Here is a 23,138-nt window from a genome sequence, read left to right as displayed (position 1 = left end):
AAGATTTGAAACTATTCCAAGTCTCTTCAATTTGTAACTTATGAGTTTTAATGATTCATAAAAATGAAGACTCTTCATTTTATGAAACCTCTTTAGTTCTTTAATCATAACTAAAAGAAGTGACTTTTGGTTATCCATAACTTGAGGACAAGTTATGGACACCATCATAGCCATTAAGATCATGAATTAAACACACATGGAGGTTACATATAATTCCTATGATCTTCTAAAAACTCATAAGAACACAAATTCATGTTAAGCAATTTCAAGAAATCATATAACTATATACAATACTTGAAAATTGATAAAAGCCATGTAAAATGGGTTAACATAATCATTATCATTTTGAAAAACAGATTTTACAAGTCCAAAACAGATTGGGATAATGATCTTAATCCATTTCCAGCAACAAAACTCGAAAAAACTGCCCAGCACGCTCCTACTCGCCGAGTGCATTATTCTACTTGCCGAGTAGGATGAATTTATTCTACTTGCCGAGCAGTTTTGCATCAAGTATACAGAAAACAATCCTAGGCTCTGATACCACTGATGGGATTTTGAGCATTCTAACACTTCCTAAGTGTACATGCAACCCTAATAACCTTGAATCTATGTTTTCTCTATATACATGCAAATTTCTTTTTCAAGGTTATTTCCTAACTAGCATGGCATGGGGATTACGTAAAACATAAAAACTAGTAGAAATACATACCTTGTTGTTGCTTGGATTCCTTCAAGACTTTGTGAGCCTAGCACCCCAAATGTTGTGCCTCAAATGCTTCACACAACACCACAAGACTTGGAATAACTTGAGAGAATGTTACTTAGCCTCAAAATCGGTTATGCCCTCTCTAGTAACACTAGGTTATGATTTTGCTAGCCATAGGATTTCTTTTATAGTGTTGTCACAATTAGGGTTTACACATGAATGCCCTTAATTGTCATGACTCTTGATTTCCCATGACCCATGGGTTTGTAACTCCCATGGACTATCCATGGAGCTCCATATGGTTATAACCAAACCCATAAACCATGGATCATTAATCCACCATAAAAGAATTGATGATTGTCATAATCAACCCTATATATTTAATTAGTCTCACTTTGATCACCAAATTAATACTAGATTAATACTTGATCAATACTAATTAAATAATACTATTATTAATATATTTGAACTTATAATATATTAATAATCATAAGTGCCTTATTCTCTCATTTAGTCTATCCAAGTATTGCAATGCCATGCAACCCAAATGGACCATGCCGGGTCGGGTCAAGTACATACCAAATAAAGTTATGGACTTAGACACTATATCCAACACATACATACATACTAGACAGAGAGAGAACATACAATATAGCTAGTACATACAATACATTCACCGGTGCACTAATACAATTATGTGAGCCACGTAACGGGGCATGGCATCACCTGTCATGGCCCGTTTTGTATCAAGAATCTCCTTAAATGGAGAGCGTTGAGTTTGTGTATAGATCTATACTGGATTGACTATCCTACACCTTGCTGCTCGCTACAGTGGGACTTGCAAGTCTACGGGTGCCAAACGTCATTTCTTCCGACGTCTTACATCGTCGTGTTTATAGTCGGTAGTATGGTACAGGCCGATCACATGGTACTTTAAATAACAATTGGTTTAAGGTAGTTAGTACAGCAGTAGTTACTTAACACAACACTACAGTACTATTTCATTTTCCCATTGCATTCACTTTGTGATCTTCACACAATAAACAATAATGTAAAAACTATATTTTTGGTTAATGAGAGTCAGATTTGGGAAAATACATACACTTACAAGAGACACACACACGACCACTAGATGCCTTGGTAGAAGGCTACTGTTAGTAGGAAACATAGGGTTTTCTAGGAGAGTTCAAACAATTTACAAACAATTACAAACTTATACATTACATACTTCCAAACACTTTCATACAAACACAGACACTAATATACTTATGATCTCACCAGCTTTAAAGCTGATAAACTCTTTCAAAATAACTTGTATTCTCAGGTCACCAGTAGACAGGTACCGGTGCCAGTTTTGGAGAAGATGGAGCTTGTTCAAGACTCATCTTTTATTTTGATTCATATTTTTGGTGTCTATTTAACTTGACAGAACACACTTGTATTAAATTATATTATTAATGCAATGGATGATGTTGTTGCTTGTTTACTACTATGCATTGTTGTGATACTATACATGACGTCCTCCACCCCCGAACGTTTCTGCCGTTCCGGTTTTGGGGTGTGACATTGTCTGAGTCCAACCGTTATAGGGTTGAGTGTTTTACTCGAAGGATTATCTGCTCTCTGTTGCATGTGATTGTATTCATGAGGTAGTTAGTTGACATTGGTGGGATCCTTTCAGCAGCTGAGGGCAGGGTGAGGTCGGGAACCTAGGAGAGCCTAGGAAATGCTTCAGTGGGTTTAGTTGCGCGGCTTAGTGATCAATGGGTGCATCCGTTTGAGTAGGTGACTTAGAGGATTCAGGATGATTCCGGAGGAAAGTATGGATATGTGTGGAAGATAGTATAGGCCAGTACTACGGAAAGCACATGATCCATACTCGAATCGGGGAGAGTCTTGGAGAATCTAGGAAGCTTGTGGGATGAGGATTCTTGAGTATATTCTTATTATTTGCATGTTGTATTTGTTGGATTTAGTATCTAAGCCCATAACTATAATTGGGATGTACTTGACCCGATAGTAGCATGGTCCTTATGGGTTGCCTTCACCAGTGCAATTTGATAGGATGGACTTTTGAGAATAAGGTTATTTATGGTTTATTAATATATTATAAGTATAATATATTAATTGAGAAATCATATTATTTAATTAGTATTGATCAAGAATTAATTTGGAGTTAATTTTATGATCAAAAGAGACTAATTAAATACGTGGGGATTGATTATGTAAATCAATGATTCTTATAGTGTGGGCTAATGATCCATGGTTATTTAGGATGGGCTAAACCAATGAGATAGTCCATGGATAGTCCATGGAGGTTTAACCCATGGGGTCTAAGTAATATGAAAGGTCATTAGGGTTTGCAAGGTGTAACCCTAGCATTTGCTACACTATAAAAGGACCTCCCTAGAACCAAAATCGGTTACACTATTGGTTCTAAGATAGTCATAATCGATTTTGAGCTAAGTAACTTATTCTCTCATGCCTCCTCTTGCATTTGGTGTTTGTGACACATTAGAGGCAACACACATGAGGTGCTCAAGCTTTCAAAGGCCAAGAACTACAAGTCCTACTAAGAGGTAAGTTATCTAACTAGTTGTATTGTTCAATTGTCAATTTGTATGCTAGTTAGGATGTATGCTTTGGAAAATTGAAAATGCATGTATAATTAGAGAAAACATAGATCCAAAGAATCTAGGGTTGCATGTGCACCATAGGAGTGTTACAGTGCTCAAAACCCAATAGTGGTATCAGAGCCTAGGATTGTTTTCTGTTATACTTGATGCTTGTTAGTTTTCCAAGTTGAAAAAATCGATTTTTTGGCCTCTAACTGATGAACTCGCCGAGTCCACTGGCTGACTCGACGAGGGCACTGAGTAAAAGACCAACTCGGCGAGACAGGTTCGTGCACTCGCCGAGTTGAAGGCTCTGGGTGCAAAATTTCGAGTTTTTGGCCAGAATTGGATTAGGATCATTACCACAAATTAGTTTTTTAAAACATAAAATATGTTTTCTTGATATGGTAGTGATCATGCTCATCCAATTGAAAGATAATTGTCAAAATTTTAAGATTTGTATTAGTTTATATGATTAGGTTAATTTCTTGCAAATTGTTGATATGAATTGTCTTGACTTTTGAGTTTAACTAGATCATAGATAAATTTTTTGATAATTTTTGTTAGTTATAATGTTGATCTTAATGCTTTTAATGACCTCCATAACTTGTCCTCAAATTATGGAAAATGAAAGGTCTCATCCATTAAAATGCAATTAAACTCATAAGTTATAGAAATAAATTCCAAGAGTCATCAAAAGATAGTTGTCAAAATTCTTATGATAGTTGTTATGTTAAGCTAATTACTTGTATCATTTGATTTGAAACTATTTTGCCTTATGAGTTAGTTTTAGATCATGATTTAAAAAATTATATGATAATTTTCCTTGTTAGAATTGATCTAAATGTTCTTTAATGAGTTCCATAACTTTTCCTCAAGTTATGGAACATGAAAAGTCTTATCATAAATGTTTTTATAAACTCCATAACTTGTCCTCAAGTTATGGAATATCAAGAGTCTTTTCATAAAACCAATATTTACTCATAAGTTATGGAAACCAAGAGTTTTAAAAAATTTCAAAACTTGTCCTCAAGTTTTGGAATTTGTAAAGTCTCACAACTGAAACATTTACTTCCAAACCTCAGAGTTTTAAAAGTTAAAATTCAACCCTTATACTTTATAATATTATAAGTTTAATAATATATATATATATATATATATATATATATATATATATATATATATATATATATATATATATATAAGACAAGTCAGTCTTACCGTTAGTAGGCCTCATTCACGAAGTCGGTCTATAAGGGGGGTATAAGGATACTGCCTATAAAAAGGCAGTTGAATGGGTGTCCACTCTCACCCACCGCTTCCTTGACCGGTGGAGGGTCGTTAGCCGAACGGGTAGGATAGGACATTAATTCTCATTAAAAGTATAATGATAAATATAAAGTAACTAAACTTTTATTAAATTCCCAATCTTAGTTACTTTAGGAAAATGTGAAAATGGTGCTAATCCATGAAATTACACTTTGCACCTTGTTAAGTCGTTAGTGGAGCGTGTGTGGTTAACCGACACACTAATCTGGGACTGACAATGTGTGGCAAAGGGTAGCTTGATGTTAATCATAGATTAATGGAGCGTGTGTGGTTAACCAGCACATTAATTAGGTGATTTGTAACATTGAGTGTACCACGCTAATTTGCATGGTTATTCACACCTTGTTTGTGATCCTCGGCATCCCAGTCACAAACGTGAAGGGCACAATCGAGATTTAGTCATGCCATTGAAAAGTTCAATGAATCTCAAAAGATCTAGGAATTTAAATTCATTTAAAACCTAAAATTCATTTTTCGTTTTTCATGGTGGAAATTGGTAAATCATCATTTACGTACCTTCAAATATTTTACAATTGGATTACGGCATCCCTCTTCGCAATTGTAAAATATTGTGTTGGGTCCTAGCCTTAATATTTCGTTTTGGGTGTTATATTAAGGACTTAAATCAACTAACTGGAATTTTTCTCTTGTAGATGTCTAGTTCAGACAACTATGGTCTTCCCAAATATGTTGGAAAAAGCTTTCCACATGAAGATGATATTCCACAATATCATACTTCACTTCCTCCACCTCCTCCAATTATTATCCCTGACCCACAAGTTCGAAGACTTGAAAAGTTCAAGGTCACTCAAGCCCTATTGGCTACTAAACACCAAGATGGAAGGTATGTGTGTGCACATGTATTGGATATGAAGTCACGCATTGACAAGCTGGGAATGTTGGGTGTCGTTTTCCCAAGGAAGTTGGCGGTTGACTTGGTTCTTCAGTCACTTCCCGAGTCGTATAGTCAATTTGTTAAAGACTATTATATGACAGACCGCGACGTGACCTTTATTGATCTTACCTATTTGCTTATTGCTGCTGAATCAGCAATGATTTTGCGCAATGGTCAAGCAAATTTGATTGGAAGATCTACTTCCTAAGCTACCATGGACATAGGAAATGACATACATAGTACATAAAAGATCCCTTCTCCTATGGGAAGGGAATTGGCTATGGTCAAAAGATTTGACCATAAGAGAAAAGCCAGTTCTGAGATAGTTCCATGTGCAAATGCCAAAGTATCCACTTGTTTCTACTGCTATTTGAAGGGACGTTGGAAGCGAAGCTGCCCTGAATACCTGAAAGATCTAAGAGAAAGTAAAGTCAACAAAAGGTTTGACTATACTTCAGGTAAGTCCACTATCTAACTCTATTAAATTCCTGTGTGTAGATTCTTAATACATGATGTGATAAGATTACATTTTGATGTTTTGTAGAATCAAAGGAAGCTTAAAGGAAAGGCATGCAGAGTCTGATCGCGAAGAGATGGATTTCGATCTCATGGTTTGATGATTGGATTTTTGAGCTGCTGCTTAGGAGTTATGATAGATTGCTTACAAATTTGTAAGAACATACTTTTCATTTGTAATTGCATTGTAAGGAAAAGTTTTTCCGCAATTATATAAATAAAGAAAAAAAAATTATCTTATTTTATATTTCCTTGAAATAGCATATGTGAAAATTGATGTTTGTATTTTTTAGCAATATGGATTTGATCCTTTCGTTTGTGGTAGTGTCTAAATTTACCAAATAAGGAAAGATTCTCATCATCCAAGTTTCAATTGGAGAGAAACTTAGAATCATGCGACTTGTATTGTATGATGAATGAGAACATTCATGGGAAATTAAGACTAACTCCTTGTTCACATGTATATGTGAGTCAAGTGAAGGACTAGGGGATTGGGTACACTTGGTTGTGCGCTGGTCAGGTCCACCACAAAGAACGATAAGACTATTCGTCATGATTTACTAAAGTTTAGTAAATATGGTTATGCTTACAAGATTAAGTAAAATTCTGAGTCATTGGAAAAGTTTCAATGTAAAGCAGAACGAATAAGAAGAATCAAATTAGGCAGAAAGATAAAATTTTCTCCAATCTGAATGGATGGGAGAGTACTTTAGTATCGTGTTTTATGATCATCCTTATGATTATGGAACCATGTCACAATTGATCCTCTAAGGATACCTTAGTGCATTTGTATGGCTAAGAAGAGGAATAAGAAATTGTTGAAATGGTTAAATCAAAAGGTGAATTATACTTCGTTCAAAAATCAACTCTTCGAGTCATACTCCAAGATTGTACATTGAGTGACATGTGGAGTAGAAAAAATTTCTTACTCATGCACATTTGAAATTGGTAAGTTGTGATGTCTTAGATAAGACAAAGACCAACTAAGACCAATTGTGTGAAGTGTTTGTCTTGATAAGAAACCGCACTAACTCTTGAATATTTGTTTGTCAAGTAATGTTTCTTGACAAAGAGAGTCTTATATGTCAAGAAGTCAGTGGGAGTCTTAAAGATCTTGAAAATTTTCAAGAACTAATCAAGAGTAAACCCATTGTTAATCACTAGCACATGACTTGAGGTTTGCAACCTATCGTGTTGACATATTCTTGTTTCTGTGCCCATTCCAGTTGAAGTTGACTATGCCTGTGAGTTCTATGAGTACTCAATTGTTTGCATAACAACATGGAAGCAATGGTAGGCCCTTGAGCTGCCAGGTGGCAAGAAATTAAGATTGAACAAGTTCAGTCCATATGAGTTTGGATTTGTCACTAACCTTGTCTTGTGATTATGGTTATGACAAATTCACGTGGATAGGAACATATACACCATCAAATCTAAGTGTCATAAGGTTTCTCTCCAATTCATGAAAATGATTGTGAAGAAACGCTTCCACTAAGTAGATTTTAAAGAGTTAGCAATTGTGATATTTTCATTCTCAAATTCGATTATGACTACGGCATCCCTCTTCATAGTTCGAATTGTGAGAAATGGCAAAAGGTTTAAACGTTTGAGACTTATTGCTGTAAGTTCTAAAATTGTTTAGAAACACATATGAGCTTTATCATAAAAGGTGTGTGGGCTTAGATAAAGGCTTATCAATGCATCTCGTGTCAAGAATTTAAACATTGGTAAGAAAGTCAATAAAGTATTGATTTCTAGAAGTCCAGGTGATTTATGGATTTATGTCACAGCTAGTGGGAGCATAAATGTTATGCAAGTAACAAAATAATTGTTATGCTAGTGGGAGCATAATTATTATGGTAAGTGTTGCAAGTTAGCAATGTTAATTATAGAAAACAAAGTTTTCACTTCACAAAGTTGCAGGGTTGAAAAGTTGTTTTGCTATAATTAATGGAGAAGAACTTATACTTCATTTCAATTCTAAAAGTTTAGATTGAGTTTTAATCAAATTTAATCAAGGATTTATATGAATACCATGTTTAAATGTTCAACATTGGAAATTCTATATATGGAAATACTATAGCAAAAGACTGATCAAGTATCATGTCTTTATGTAATATAGTATGAATCATATCCCATATGCTTCGGGTATAGGATCGATTGCATATGCTATAATATTCATGTGTTCTAATTTTCCAAATGCCTAGGGCATTAAGAGGGAAAAAGGACTAGAACTGGATAGGACTAAAGTTATTAAACAACTGCTAAGAACAATCCAAGGTTAGCCAAAAATTGGTTGCTTATGGATAGTTGGAAGTATAATAATGATGGACCATATTGACATTATTATGAATAGACAGGATTCTATTAACAATGAGTTGTCGTATAGCAAATATAAAAATGTTTCCATAATGGGAGTTGGATATCAAGAATCTAAGAGAAAGTTAAAAACTTTTATGCAAGAAGGATGTTCAAAGGAATGTGCTTTGAATATGAGACTTCGAATCTATGGAATTGTCTTGTAACAATCTCCAATGGAAATTTTTGTAATTGATAAAGTCTCTGTGATTTGTGTACATAGTCATTACAAAAGGATCACTTCATATAAGTTTAGAATCTAAAAAATTACAGTAAGTGGAAAGAACTTGGTATTCTTACACTTACGATAAGGATTTTGAATTGTGGAATGAGTATTGTTGGAAATGTTTTCAATTGATTTATTTCACAAAGTAAGGACCGTAGGTAAACATAGTGTGCATGCTTGGAGCATGGGATAGCTATTGTTTTATTTCAAGTACTAATTGATAAATCGAAACAATATATAATGAATAATGTGTAATCAATATGGTGATTAAATAAAAGGTGTTTTATTTACACTCAAAAGTTTTGGGGCCATATTGGATTAGTATTATTCTTGTGTTTCACTTTGCATGTTTTGACTTCCCGAATAATAAGATTATTCAAACCATCCATAGTCGATCATACTTTGGAAGTAGGTAATGAGGCTAGACTATCATGAGTTGGCTTGTAGATTGTCTAAGGCGTTAGACATAGCAAAAGTTTGCTACGCCATTCGTGAGTACTCCTGAAATAAGATTTGAGTATTGGATTAACCTACGCTCACCTGAATCACTTCATGGAATTTATCACGAGGGCTTGTGAGACGATAATATAATATAATCTTCAAGCTAAGATATATGAGTTTTTGACTACGAGTTGGTTGTGCACTGATGATACGAAAACTCATCAACAACTTGATGTTATAAAACGTATTGTTGTGCAAGACTTCATGAGTAGTTAGTACAAGCATATAATGTCGAAGTTTATTTGTTCCTTTTATCCTAAGAGGATTAAAAGCGATATCTTAGGCCCCTCGATGATTCTGTTTTGACTATGTGTCGGGCCCGGTCAGAACTAAATTGATGTGTTCAGTTATGTTCTATGTCAGACGAATCGGAAATCGGGAAACAAATTGCAGGACAATAAGTATGACTATGTTCCATGTATTTATCCGCATAGATATCTTGAGAACATAGGAATATATGATCCCTTATCTAAAGGACGGGTCACTGACTGGGTCAGAGTTCGACAGCGGCTTTTGAGAGCTACGATTGCTAATGGGGTTTTGGAGTTGCATTGGCAGTTATAATTATTAGACTTATCCAAGTGGAAGACTGTTTGATTTAGTGTCTAAGCCCATAACTATAACTGGGATGTACTTGACCCGATAGTAGCATGGTCCTTTTGGGTTGCCTTCACCAGTGCAATTTGATAGGATGGACTTTTGAGAATAAGGTTATTTATGATTTATTAATATATTATAAGTATAATATATTAATTGAGAAATCATATTATTTAATTAGTATTGATCAAGAATTAATTTGGAATTAACTTTGTGATCAAAAGAGACTAATTAAATATGTGGGGACTGATTATGTAAATCAATGATTCTTATAGTGTGGGCTAATGATCCATGGTTATTTAGGATGGGCTAAACCAATGAGATAGTCCATGGAGGTTTAACCAATGGATCCTAAGTAATATAAAAGGTCATTAGGGTTTGCAAGGTGTAACCCTAACATTTGCTACACTATAAAAGGACCTCCCTAGAACAAAAATAGGTTACACTATTGATTCTAAGAGAGTCATAATCGATTTTGAGCTAAGTAAATTATTCTCTCAAGCCTCCTCTTGCATTTGGTGTTTGTGACACATTAGAGGCATCACACTTGAGGTGCTCAAGCTTTCAAAGGCCAAGAACTACAAGTACTACTAAGAGGTAAGTTATCTAACTAGTTGTATTTTTCAATTGTCAATTTGTATGCTAGTTAGGATGTATGCTTTGGAAAATTGAAAATGCATGTATAATTAGAGAAAACATAGATCCAAAGCATCTAGGGTTGCATGTGCACCATAGGAGTGTTATAATGCTCAAAACCCAACAGTATTTCAGTTTGGTGATGAACACTGAGGGAGGAGGTTCAGGTTATGGTTCCGGCTCAGGTGCAGGTACTGAGCGATTAGCGAGCAAATGCGGGAGTTCATCTCGTCGGGGATTACTCGCAATATTTTGGAGCAGACTCCTGTGATCATTGGTACGGTCAAGGAGGGGATTCTGGAGATTTTGGATGAGCGCTTGGGCACGTTTCGTGCTGAGGTTATCACTATCATTGGAGCTTGCACTCTTTCTTTCCTTGAGTTCCGTGCGTGTGGAGCTCCCGCGTTCAATGGGGAGAAGGACCCCACTGCCAGTAGGAGGTGGTTAGAGGATATGGCTAATGCGTTAAGGACGAGTTTCTGCCCCGAGGAGTCGAAGGTCAGATTTGCTTCCTGTCTTTTGAAGGACAGGGCACAGGACTGGTGGGAGGAGGTAGGACGTGAGGTGGGTCATGATGTTGTTGATTTGATGACGTGGGATGATTTTTCGACCAGGTTTAGAGCTGTGTTTTCACCGGTGATTGAGGTGTAACAGTTGGCAAAGGAGTTTTAGGACCTTCGTCAAACTACAGAGACTGCGGCAAAGATCACTACCAAGTTCCGCGAGAGGGCTTTATTGGTTCCACAGTATGCAGCAGATGAGGAGATGAAGAAGGTAAGGTATCATGATATGTTGAGGGATGACATCAGTGAGTTTGTGAGTATATCAGGGTGCAAAACCCTGAATGATATGATTTCTAGAGTCCGAGAGCGGGTGATCGATTTGGAGCACCTGGTGAAGAGGGGGCCAGATCAGGTGCAGACTGTGGAGGGTCCTAGGAAGAGACCCAAAACTTCAGATCAGCGATTGAGGCGAAAGCAAGGCTGGGGTCAGTGCAACACGTGCGGGAAACTGCACGATCGGGTTTGTCAATCCAGGGGTATTGGCTATTACAAGTGTTCCAGTGTTGGTCATGTCAGCAGGGATTGTCCTCAGGGGGCATGCCCGTTATGTTTTTACTACAACCAAGTGGGCTACAAGAAGGCCGACCGTCTGATGATGTGGGGAGGAGCAGTAAGTGCACCTGCTCTAGTTACTTTGAGGATCACTGATGGTCGAGAGGGTAGGGCAGGAGCCCCAACAGAGAGGAGCCGAGCGTTGCAGTGTCAGGAAGGGGAGGCCAGGACTCCAGCAGGTGATATTGCAGGTATGTTATCTTTTGCTTTCTCCTTGGTTGTTATCATTATTTATGTTGCTTGTAATTTTGTATCGGTTTGTGTAAGCTTTATCTTTGGTTTAATTCTCTGTTAATTGTTTCGGTAGTATCATCAATAATTGTTATATGCCATTTGCATGCCATGAATCATTAGTGGGTTAGTAAGGGGTTGTTGTTCCGATTCTTTGTCAGGATCTGTCCAGGGGTATCGTTTGGAAGGTCTATGGTTAAGATCAACGGGTTAGTCCTCCATTAAAGTCAGGGTACAGTGGTTTTAGCTTTTACTCCGGTGGGATCAACAGTCGTCTGTGGAAGAACTTTTAGGTTCAATCACTACCGTTGCTAGGAAGGAGCGGTAGCAAGAAGATGGTGGTGTCAGTAACACGAGTTTGGTTGGTCACTAGAGGCCCCAAGTAGATGTATTTATCACGAGGGTTATGATCTTTGTCACCAGCATAAAGGACTTCAGAATTTAGGTGTTATATCATTGAAAGTGTCTAGGATTGAGATAGACTAGTGACAAAACAATAGTTTTGGTAAGAGCAGGTTGTCGATTGTTCGACCATAAGGAGGAAAGATGGATTGGGAATCCATCAGACCTTGTAGGATGAGAGAACTTCATTGAATCGATGTGGGGGAGAACAGTTCATATTTCCGGTAGAGAAATCAATCATGAAACTAGGATGAGTTTCACATCCCCGTCGGGAAGAAAGGCGGCCCAAGTGGCCGTCTGGGTTGAGGATTGCATGGGTTGGGAGTTCTGAAAACTTTCAACGGTTGGTTACCGTATTCGTGGTGATGGATAAAATGCTTATAGATGGATCTAGGTTGGGGTTCCAAGCATGACTCGAGCCCCAGATTGGGTGCGTAGTCTGATGTGTGTTCGACCCAGGAGGAGTATGGATGGGTTAATAGATGAGTGGTAAGACCATCAGCGGTGACCATGGCAAGATAGGAGTGTTGTAAGTCTGCGGGGTGGCCCGTAGCATTCACTAGATTTGCTAATACTGTAGGAGTGTTGTAAGATTACGGGGGTGGCCTGCAACATTCACTAGGTAGGCAGTTAGTGTGGGAGTGTTGTAAGACTGCAGGGTGGCCCATAACATTCATCGGTCCTTGCGCAGCGGTGAGGGTGTGGCAAATCCATGATTGGTCATGGATTTCTTCAGATGGATTAGACCAGGGTGGGTCAGTTCGTAAGACTATGAGAAGGACACAACACACATGGAATCAGGGAGTGGTAGGTCGTTGGAGTCCGGTTGTGATATAAGACTAAAGTTGGTCATGTAGCATTCACTTTTAGCATTGGATTTGGTGGCGTCAGGCTATTATGATCGATTGGAGCCATAAGTGGCGGGATAGCTAGAGAAATTATTTCCAGTTGAGGCTTTCATTCGAAAGTCACGTGGGACGACTGTGTGTGCCTTTTAACTCAGCAACCGGGCGAGAATCCGATGATTCAGTTAGTTGGCAGATAAGTTGGGACCAGGGAGGTCTTGACTGCTTTTGGAAAGCAGCTAGGGGGCATCGAAATAAGTCAGGGCTATATTAGTGATTTGGTACTCGTGTGTGGAGTCGCTTGTTATTCGGAGAATATGCTAAGTCACTTGCAGCTTGGATTGAATAATCTCAGAGTAAATGATTTGACCATGTTGTGAAGCTCTTGTCTAAGTCTAACCGTTGTAGGGTGAGTCTTCTACTCGAAGGATTACCTGAACGTTCTGTCAAGTATAAGTGTTCTGTAGCAATAAATGGTCAATGATTTTGTTCCCATTAGAAGCATCAAGTCAATCAAGGGTTGGAAGCGTTCTGTTTAAGTCTGTACTTCAATGAGGATTTGGCCTGGTAGTGGTTCAGTATGGGCAGTTTGTCAGGGAGTCAGACCAATTCGAGATTTTAGGTTTCGGGGAAAGTAGAGGTGGTTTTATGCATGGGATTAAGGATTCGTTATTCTTCGGTTTGGAGATTTTTTCTAGGGTTGGGTCTAGTTTCCTTTGGGAAGGTTGTTGTAGGCGTGGGGTTGTGATTGTGTTGTTCAAGAAGTATGGTGTGCCACGAATGTTACATAATGATTTCGAGGACGAAATCTAATTTAAGTGGGGGAGAGTTGTAACAATCGGTTTCGAATCATTTCATTATTCGGGGCTGTGGCCCATTTATCATAAGGTTTAGGGCCTTGGGTAAGGAGGGTATTGGCCCTTTTTGGATGGGGGAGTTATAGATTAAGTAACTCGAGTGTTCGTTTGTGCTTCGGAGCCCAACGGTGTAATTATAATTTAATAACTCGGTCCTTTATGAATTTTGGTTTTTGTTTTGGGAAGTTCTAAGGCGAAGGTGATTTGATAGAAGTGTAGGGCATCTTGACACCTTTTCGTGGATATAAAGTTCGTTGGAAATAGACTTAAGACGAAGGAGTTATGGCCAATTGAAGATCATGAGATTTGAAGCTTGGTCGGGTACGCGGGGCGTACTCAACAAGTATGTTGGGCGTAGAGGGTTATGTGATCACGAGTCTTCTTTGAGTACGCCAACCGTACTAAGGGGTACGCGGGGCATACTTCCTTCAGCAAGAAACCCTAAATTTGAGGGTTGTACCCTATTTAAGCCATAAGTTAGCCTTTTATTGCATTGCTTAACCAACCTCCTCACCCTTGAAAACCCTAATTCGTTCCTCAGCCTATGTTTGGTGATTTTGAGCTCTTGTGAAGCTTTTGTCGAGGGTTTTGTGCATCTAGAGCAGTATGGTGAATCTTGAAGACTCATTCTTTGAGGGAGGGATTTGAGATCCAGCTTAAGCACCTTATTCTGGTGGCTTGTGATCTATAAAGTTTAAACCTTGACATTTCATTTCTTAAATCTACTTCTTGGCATATTTTTAGTCATTTTGATCCTTTTGGGTTGGTAATTGGGAGTTAAGGCTGTTTTTGGAGCTTAGCCTTTTGGATCTGGTCATATTAAGGGTTCCTTGTGCATAAATGTGCAAACTTTATGGTGTTTTTGGTCTCATGCATGTATTAAGTCATTCATTAAGCTCTTTTGAGCTCTAGAGTCCCATTTAGCTATGCATGCACATAAAGTTGGCAACTTTATGTGATTAACCACCTTGAGGAAGTCAAATTTGAGTTTGGATCAAAGTCTAAATGGGTTAAGAGCTGAAATGGGAAAGTTGGCCATGTTGGTGAGTACGTTGGGCGTACAAGTTTGTACGATACGCATACAAGCCTTTCATGCGGTACGCTGAGCGTACAGGATGAGTATGCCCCACGTACTCAGCATGATGGGTTTCTTTTGTTTGGGATTCAGTTTTGGGCTTGAGTGGGCTTCTTTGTCTTGGGCCATTTCGGGCCATCAGAATTCATGGCTTGGGCTGTTGAGATTTTGCTAGACTTCTTGGGAAAAGGCCCATGAAAGGGATTGGGCCCAATTTGGAAAATTGGGCCATATTTGGGCCTTAGATGCATATTTGGGATTTTGGGCATTTGGACATTTGGATTGGGCCTTGGCCTTGGGCCAAGATAGAGGAAGGGTAAAAAGGTCTTTTACCCTAATCTGGACTCTTTGTGTGAGTCAGGATCTAGTTATTAATGGTTGTTATTTTGGTATTTGATAGCGCGTGGATTATAGCGGATCTACAGTCAGATTTTTTAATGTGAGTTTCAGCTGTCTGAGGTGAGTCTCCTCATTGTACTATGGGTCGAAAGGCACCAATGCTGGCCTATTGGCTTATGTATTATAGGAAGACCAGTGGGGGGCCCTTGGCATTTGTATAAAAGACTTGGAGGTAGCTCCTAGAAAATCAGTATGCAAGACCAGGGTTCAGACCCTAGCAATTAAGTAGATAGTTGTTGATTGTATGGTTGTTGTGTCTGTGATGCTTGCATGGAAGACCAGGAGGTGGCTCCTGGCACTTGTCTGTAAGACCCATGGTTTTGGCCCCCGGCATGGCAAGAGAAGACCATGATACGACTCGTGGCATAATGGCAAGACTACGGTTGGCACATAGCACCTCCAATTGCATGTTTGATATGTATGACTCGTATGTTATGCATGGTATGTGGTATTTGGGGGAACCCACTAAGCTTTGTGCTTACAGTTGTTGTTTATGGTTTCAGGTACTTCCGGTTTGAAAAGGAAGGGCCCGGCTTGATCGCAACGCATATATCCATATTTTCCGCAATCTTGATATTTTTTGGCATTGTACTCTGATAACTATTTTTATTATAAAAATCTTTAAGGATTTGTGAGTAAATGATAAATGGGTGTTTTGGTTGTTTTTAAAATGAAATTTTTACCTTCGTATTTTGGGATGTTTTCATCACCCGGTTTTGACCAATTCATTTACAACGGGTCTTTCCACCTTATCAAACCGGTTGTATATATGGTCAGTTACGGTTCAACTGATTAAACCGGTTGGTGCGGCCTTCAAAATATGGACAATTGACTTTATAAAAAACTCAAAGACTTCAAACAATGTGAGCTCTCCAAATTTGGTAAATTTGGTAATTTTATCTGTTTTTTCTTCTTTTTAACTTGGTCCACTTAATATGAAAAAACAATATAATATGTATATGTTACTATATATCTAAGTTATTTTAATTTCACTACTAGAAAAAGAGGCATCAGCGACGGACATTTCCTTCGGAAATCCGTCGCTAAAGGCCATCACCGACGGATCAACGATGGAAAGTGGCCCTCGAAAAAAGCTTGCTCACTAATGGTCAGCGACAAATTTAGCGACGGATTTAGCAACGGATCACTGACGGATTAGGTTGTCGCAAAAAGATCAAGAATTGTGTGACTTCAGTCGCAATTTCCTCGCTAATATCCATCGCTAATCTGTCGCTAATTATGTGTAAATGATTTATCTAATTTCTAATCCTAGTGTATAATAGGTCAATATTCTATAACCATAGTTCACAAATGATATTCAATTTTTATAGCCCAAAACCAAAACATTAACATCCAACTACCAAAATATATATTGAAATTCAACTTAAAAAATAATGATTCATATTCAATTTCCTAGTACCTAAAACTGTTCACAAAAATCAAAAGTTCTAAAGTCTAGTTAAGTGGGTAGGTTGATTCCATGGGTGAGCTTTATAATTAAGTATACATCTTGGTAATTTCATTACTAGAAGCTGGCACCTCGCACTCTTCAAACAAACATGCTTCATATAACCTGCACATATGAAATGGAATAGATTAGACATTATGCTTACAAACACGAAATAGAAGTCATCTCACTACTAAAAAATAGGTAATAAAGTATGGATACATTTAGCGGACCGCATTCTAAGGGGGGGGGGGATTAGTTTTATGCAATACAAGCACTTAAACTGTCCCACAATTGACAAAAAAACATCCTATTAGCTTTTATTTTATGCAGGTAGATTAGTTTTTTGCTAAAGAGTGGTCCAAATTAATCATATCCTGAAAATAAAACAGTACATACACTTGGATAGTTCGTTAGCACATGTAACTTAAATAAAAGTATTTAGCTGAGACATTTTGCTTCTCACGAAATTGGTGGTGATGAATGCCAATTTTCTGGAAAAAAATATTTAAAAAAATACAAACATACTATCTAAAGCTGAAAATTAAACAAATATATTTTGAAAAAAAAATATAAATTGGAGATGACACAGATAATAGTTTTTAACATATTAACATAATGGAACATACCAAAATTTGTGTGACATTTAGTGTGAGTTTAATACCATGAACAGAGAACTTTCAGAGAAAGAATAAGAAACTTGTCATTTGTAACTATAGTTAATTCCATATGACATTCTCTTCATCTTTTGCTAACAACCTAAATCAGAACAATCTTTACATTAACATAAATAAATATTTACCGATGTAGGTAAAAACCAGAAGCTCTAAACATGATCCTTTTCCCTGCACTGCCTTCACTCTAGACGCTATTAAGTTGTTGAAGCTAGCCTACAAGGTCAAAAAAGTTTTGCAAAAAATGTAAAGCAAAAGATATATGAAAAATTATTATATAAGGTAAATGACTAAAAGAAACAACCAACATCTGTTAAGATTAAATCGTCAAATGAAACTATGACCAATAACAAGAAACCTTAACAAAAGCAGCAGGCAGACAAAGATGTGAACCGCAATGTTCAAATATGGTACCTGCACACGTCCCTCAGCCGATGTGTAAATCTTATGAATAATAAAGAATAAAGAATTAAGAATCAGATAAGGGTTTCTGACGAGGCAGGGGACAAACAAACATCAACTGAGTAACATCAAATGATATAAAATTTAGTTACCAAAATATATCATGTACCTGGAAATCAAATATTAACACAAATATTTGATGTGAACGGTGTTGGAAAAGCGATGTTGGAGGTGGTTGTGCTCCGGCAACAGTGGCAGCGATGTTATATCTCAGCTATTTTTGTCTTCATGTTTCTCTCTCTCTGCTTCGCTTTTTTCCAGATCTAAAAGTCGGAACTGAACAAATGAAGCCACATATTTACTCAAAGGAGAGAAGCCGTTGAATCAACAACACATTAACGAAAGACTTAGAAACTTACTAGGGTGAAACGTCATCAACGGGAATCGCCGTCATGATGTTGAGGGTTTTGGCTAGGGTTTCTTCTGTTGGAATCGATTTTCAGGAACGGAAAGAAGACGATTATCGGAAGTCGATTTGAGAGATGAGTGCCGATTTGGGCATTGGATTTCAGAACCAAGCATGAGAGGTGACTGGTGAGTGTCGATTTGAATGGGGGGAATGAAAATAAGTGGGAGGAGGAACGGGGGAAACAAAATATTTGGGAGGGAATTAACAAAAATCAGCGACCAATATTACCGAGGGAATAGCGTAGGTTTAATTCCGTCTCTAATTTTGTCAGTAGTCCCTTTCTAATCCCTCGCTAACAGGCTAAAATCTATACCTTATATCCACAAACGATTTCCATCGCAGACCCCTTGTAAATCTGTCACTAATTAGCTAGGGATTCGTTCCATTGCTTATTCCGTCGTGGGAAGCATCATATTTAACTATTAGTTGCCTTGTTTTCTTATTTCTTTAAGAAAATAGGAAAAATACTTATTTTTTAAATAAATTTTAGTTATTATTAATTAGTCATAGAACAATTTTAACGTTTACTAGAACATATTTTACGTGTTTTTGAACAACCGTTCTTTCCACCTAAACCGGATATGTATATATATGGGGGTTCCCGGTTGAACCGGTCGGTCCAGTTTTCAAAACATGCATTGACAATTCAGTCTACAGAAAACTCAAAGACTTCAACAAGTGTGGGCTCTCCAATTTTTTTTTAGTATCCTATTTTTTATATGTTGTTTCCGTAAATCATTATAAAAGTGAGGGTTTCAGTTACTATGTTTTGTTAATGAATATTTAAAGTTTTCATTCGAATTACGTACATGCGCATGAGTGTGCGTTGATCAAAGACTTTCCATGCATGTGGAACTATCTCTTTCGAGAAAGAAGCATTTCATTAGAATTAATTTGAATCAATAAATAACGGGCTATTTGACAATTTCCATAAAGCCGCAAGAAATTAATTGACACTTTGAGTAATATATAAGAGGATTTTGATTCTAATCCCCTCCTTCAATTCTGCACATTGTCAAGGCAGTGGCTTTTGGTTGTGAGCATGGTGATGACGACGACGACCATGATGGTTTGTCTTAGAGGGACCATGATGGTTTGTCTTAGAGGAACGACCTTTAATATGATCAAGTTGGAGTTTATGATTTTTGCCGGAAGGAACATTTTCAGATGCAATTCTTAGCAAATGAGACAACGTGCTCATGGCTTGAGATTGCTGAGAAATGATGTTGCTTGTTGATGGATTTTCTGACAAGGTTATTTCATATCCATCGCAGTAACAACCCATTCCATCCGCCATAAGCTGCCACACTAAACCACCACCAACAGTTCCTCCAGTTCTGGCCATCATATAAATGTTTCTATAAACAGCATTCAAGTACGAGTCCCTTTTGTTAATGTTATATTCTGGATCTTTGCTAGACTTCCCAAATTCAGCAATCACAAGTGGTTTCTTAAGGATAGTTTTTGAATCCTGGTAATGACTCCACATCCATCTTTGCATAAATGCCATTTGTGACTCTTCATTTTGTCCAGACAACCTGTAGCATAACCAAAATATGAATAGTTACCTGAAATACCCTCTTTTAGTTGCATATATGGCTTTTTTCTATTTATAGATCATGAATGCTCTTGTTTAATGTTATTGAAAATATTACCATTGATCAGGATATGCATGTATGGTGGCAAAATCGATTCCCCTAACAAGATTATTGCTGATGAAATCAGTTCCAACTTGGTAACCGGGGTTTATCTGCTTTCGTTCAGGCATTGTGTCACCATAAAACCCTTCCATGCCAACCTCCAATAGATGGTGTCTATCCAATGATTTGACGAACGAAGCCATTTCTTGAACCCAAACCTGCAACGAAATGTATGTCGTGGTCAGAATTTATATATAAATTACAATTCCTTATAACATATATTAATGTTTAAAGATTCTTGTAATTTATATCTTTACATGCAGTCACTTACATTAACTGTTCTTCCAGAGTAATCAGCCTGGCAGCGGGGCTCGTTTATGAGTTCCCATGCCATGATTGTGGTGTCGTCACGATATGCGATCCTGGTGATAGTATTCACCCTTGTTATAACTCTCTGCATGCAGTCATCGTTATGCATATAAGTTGGGTATGAAAACACAAGTTAGGTCGATATATAAAAAATAAAACATTATTGATGTTGATTCTTCAACTTTTTCTCAACAATTGATGCTGTTGAAGGCTTACTTGGACATGGTTCTTATAATACCCTTTTACTATTGGGTTGGTATAGAAATCGTCGTCACTGTTGATCTGAATGCCAGAACTTCTTGCCCAGTTTACGTATTGTTGTCTCCCTCCAAAGTCTTTGTAATTGTTAACAAAACTTAATATTAACCGAAGACCATATTTTCTTGCTTCTGCGACGACGAAATCTAGTCCCTGCGCTCAAACCAAACCCACGTTTAATGTAAGAACACCATATATACAATATGAAGGAAAGCATGATCAAAACTAGCTAAGAAACGTGTTTGTTGATACCTGAAAAACACGTTCGTCGTACGCTCCTGGTGAAATCTGGAGAGCTTTGTCGCCACCATCAGCAAAAGCCCATGTTCGGCATACAGAAAGACCTGCATTTGCAGCATCTTGTAGGACTTGAGTAACTTTCATCCTCTCGCTTGGATCAGTGGCTACATTCATCATCCAATACGCATTAAAACCATTAAATAGAAAAGGGGACCCATTGAGAACAAAGTTAGGTCCTTTGGTTCGAACAAAGCTGCTTCCTTTACCCTTGTGAACCCTAGCTTCACAAACAGAGACAAGAAGTGCCATGTATAGAACCACAAGAGCGCTCCATGAAAGATGGGAATTTCTGATGAATGAAGCCATTGTTGGTCGAAGGTCTGAATGCATAAGCTGTTGGGAAACGATGCTATATATAATGGGTCGTAGGTAAAGAAGTTTGCTAAATATAGAAATCGAAAAAATATTTGATGAAAGGCAAGAGAGCAGGAATTGAGCCTCGTTTTCGTGTGTTACAAAATGGGCATTACGGCGGTTATAATATTAATATTAATAAGAAAATGACTTATGGGACAAGCAAGTAACGAACCATTGTTGTATCGTATATATGGATGTATAGATGTGGATTTGTTAACCAATTCTGGTATATATCGTTCTTTTCAGTTTTATTTGATATATAACGTCAGCCGGTTAAGGAAAGTAAATTACCTCATTTTCAAAGTAAAAACAAGTTATTTAGTACATATATGCTTGATTCTTTGGTACAATTATGAGTTTCCAATATCTTACCATAGAAAATATATACGTTATAAGAGATGACAAAAACGTAGAAACTATGGGTAGAAGGAAGGATAGTCTGTTAGATGTTTGAAACGCTAAACGTCATTTGAAGAAAAACATGCAACATCCAACATGGATACTCCCTTTTTCTTTATATTTTTGAATACCAAAAATAGTAAATGCAAACATGTAGGATTTCCATGTGTGTGGTTTTCCAATTGACATGGGTGACGTCTTGCACCAAAATTTGCATGTTAGGTTGGTGTCGTCATTTAATATGGATTCTTTTTTAATTAATTCTGAACTACCTTTAGAAAGTTTGAATCCAAATCTACTTAACTAGATGAACCTCTCGACTTAGATCTTAGTAAATCGCCATATTCAGCCTCTCGCCCGCTTCTGCTCGATCAAACACCGTCTAATAGGGAGAGTAGAGATAGTTACTCTTATACCTAAGGTATTTTGACAACTAAATCCCCTATCTGATTAATAATCATTTCATTTAAGCCACATGTTGACCTAGAAGCTTGGTCAACACTCATGTTTAAAACTAACACCATTTTTTTAAACTTCTAAATGTTTAGTCCTTATATCGACCAATTAACACAAATTTAGTTATTCTTTTTACAAAAAAAAAAAAAAAAAAAAAAGAAAAAAAAAAACAAATTTAGTTCTTGTGACATTTTTAAAATTATTTTAATAATAATTTTATGAAAATTTTCAAAAATAAAGGGTGTTATAGTTACCTCCCACTTAGGATGATTTCGTCTTCTAAATCACTGGAGTCCATGCAAAACGGTAGGCAACGTTTCTTCATTTTTCTTTTATTTCTCATGTGAGATTTGGTCGCGTCGAATTATTCCACTTCTTCATAATGATCATGTTTGTCATCTTTTTGCTTAGGTTCTTAATATTTCAATCTACAATCTTCTCGGTCGTGTTCTTCTACAAGCCTTTGTTCTCATCCATAATAACTTCCGCCAATGAAAAAAATAAACCTTCACGCCAAATAGCATACATGAAGTACATTATGGATCTCATTTAGTTTGTATGACAACTCTAAACAAGTAATCTTGTTCTCCGATCCTTTCAAAAAATTCAGTGGTCCAATACATCCCAGGTTCAACTTTCCTCTCATCCCAAAACTAATCAATCCTCTATAAAATGACATCTTTCGAAACACTTGATCACCTACCTTAAATGTCATCGGACGATTCTTCAAATTTTCATAATTCATTTAACGGTTTTGGGCCTCCAATACTATTTCTTTGATAACCTCAACTTTCTCTTTTGCCTTATGAATTAGGCTTATCCTCATAAACACCTTTTCTCTGGCTTACACAAACAAGGTAGTTGTAACAACCGAAAATTTTAAGTATTTGAAAATACTTTGAAGAGGTTGTGGATCTAACTTTAAAGTAGATATTGAAGTACACTGATATTCAGAGAACGGAAACTTACTTAAGTTTAATATTGTTGGTATTTTGTTCAAGCTTGGATATCAAAAATTATAAAACCAAGAGATTTTGCAGCGGAAGACTTTTATAAAATTA

General features: G+C 37.1%; 1 protein-coding gene across 1 annotated transcript; it reads right to left on the bottom strand.

Moving 5' to 3' along the window:
- Positions 1-19,215: 19,215 nt before the first annotated feature.
- On the bottom strand, positions 19,216-21,195 carry LOC145108587 (mannan endo-1,4-beta-mannosidase 5-like). The gene is made up of 5 exons (XM_079045619.1): positions 20,818-21,195; positions 20,524-20,718; positions 20,270-20,392; positions 19,954-20,156; positions 19,216-19,836 (listed from the first exon to the last, which is right to left on the bottom strand). The coding sequence occupies exons 1-5, from the start codon at positions 21,193-21,195 to the stop codon at positions 19,314-19,316; spliced, it is 1,422 nt and encodes a 473-aa protein (XP_078901745.1). The 3' UTR covers positions 19,216-19,313.
- Positions 21,196-23,138: the final 1,943 nt, after the last annotated feature.

This window comes from Lactuca virosa, chromosome 4 (assembly GCF_052849685.1).
Source record: "Lactuca virosa cultivar CGN04683 chromosome 4, Lactuca_virosa_CGN04683_v6, whole genome shotgun sequence".
NCBI lineage: Eukaryota > Viridiplantae > Streptophyta > Magnoliopsida > Asterales > Asteraceae > Lactuca > Lactuca virosa.
Note: the sequence above shows the minus strand (reverse complement) of the source record. Positions and strands in the feature narration are given on the sequence as shown.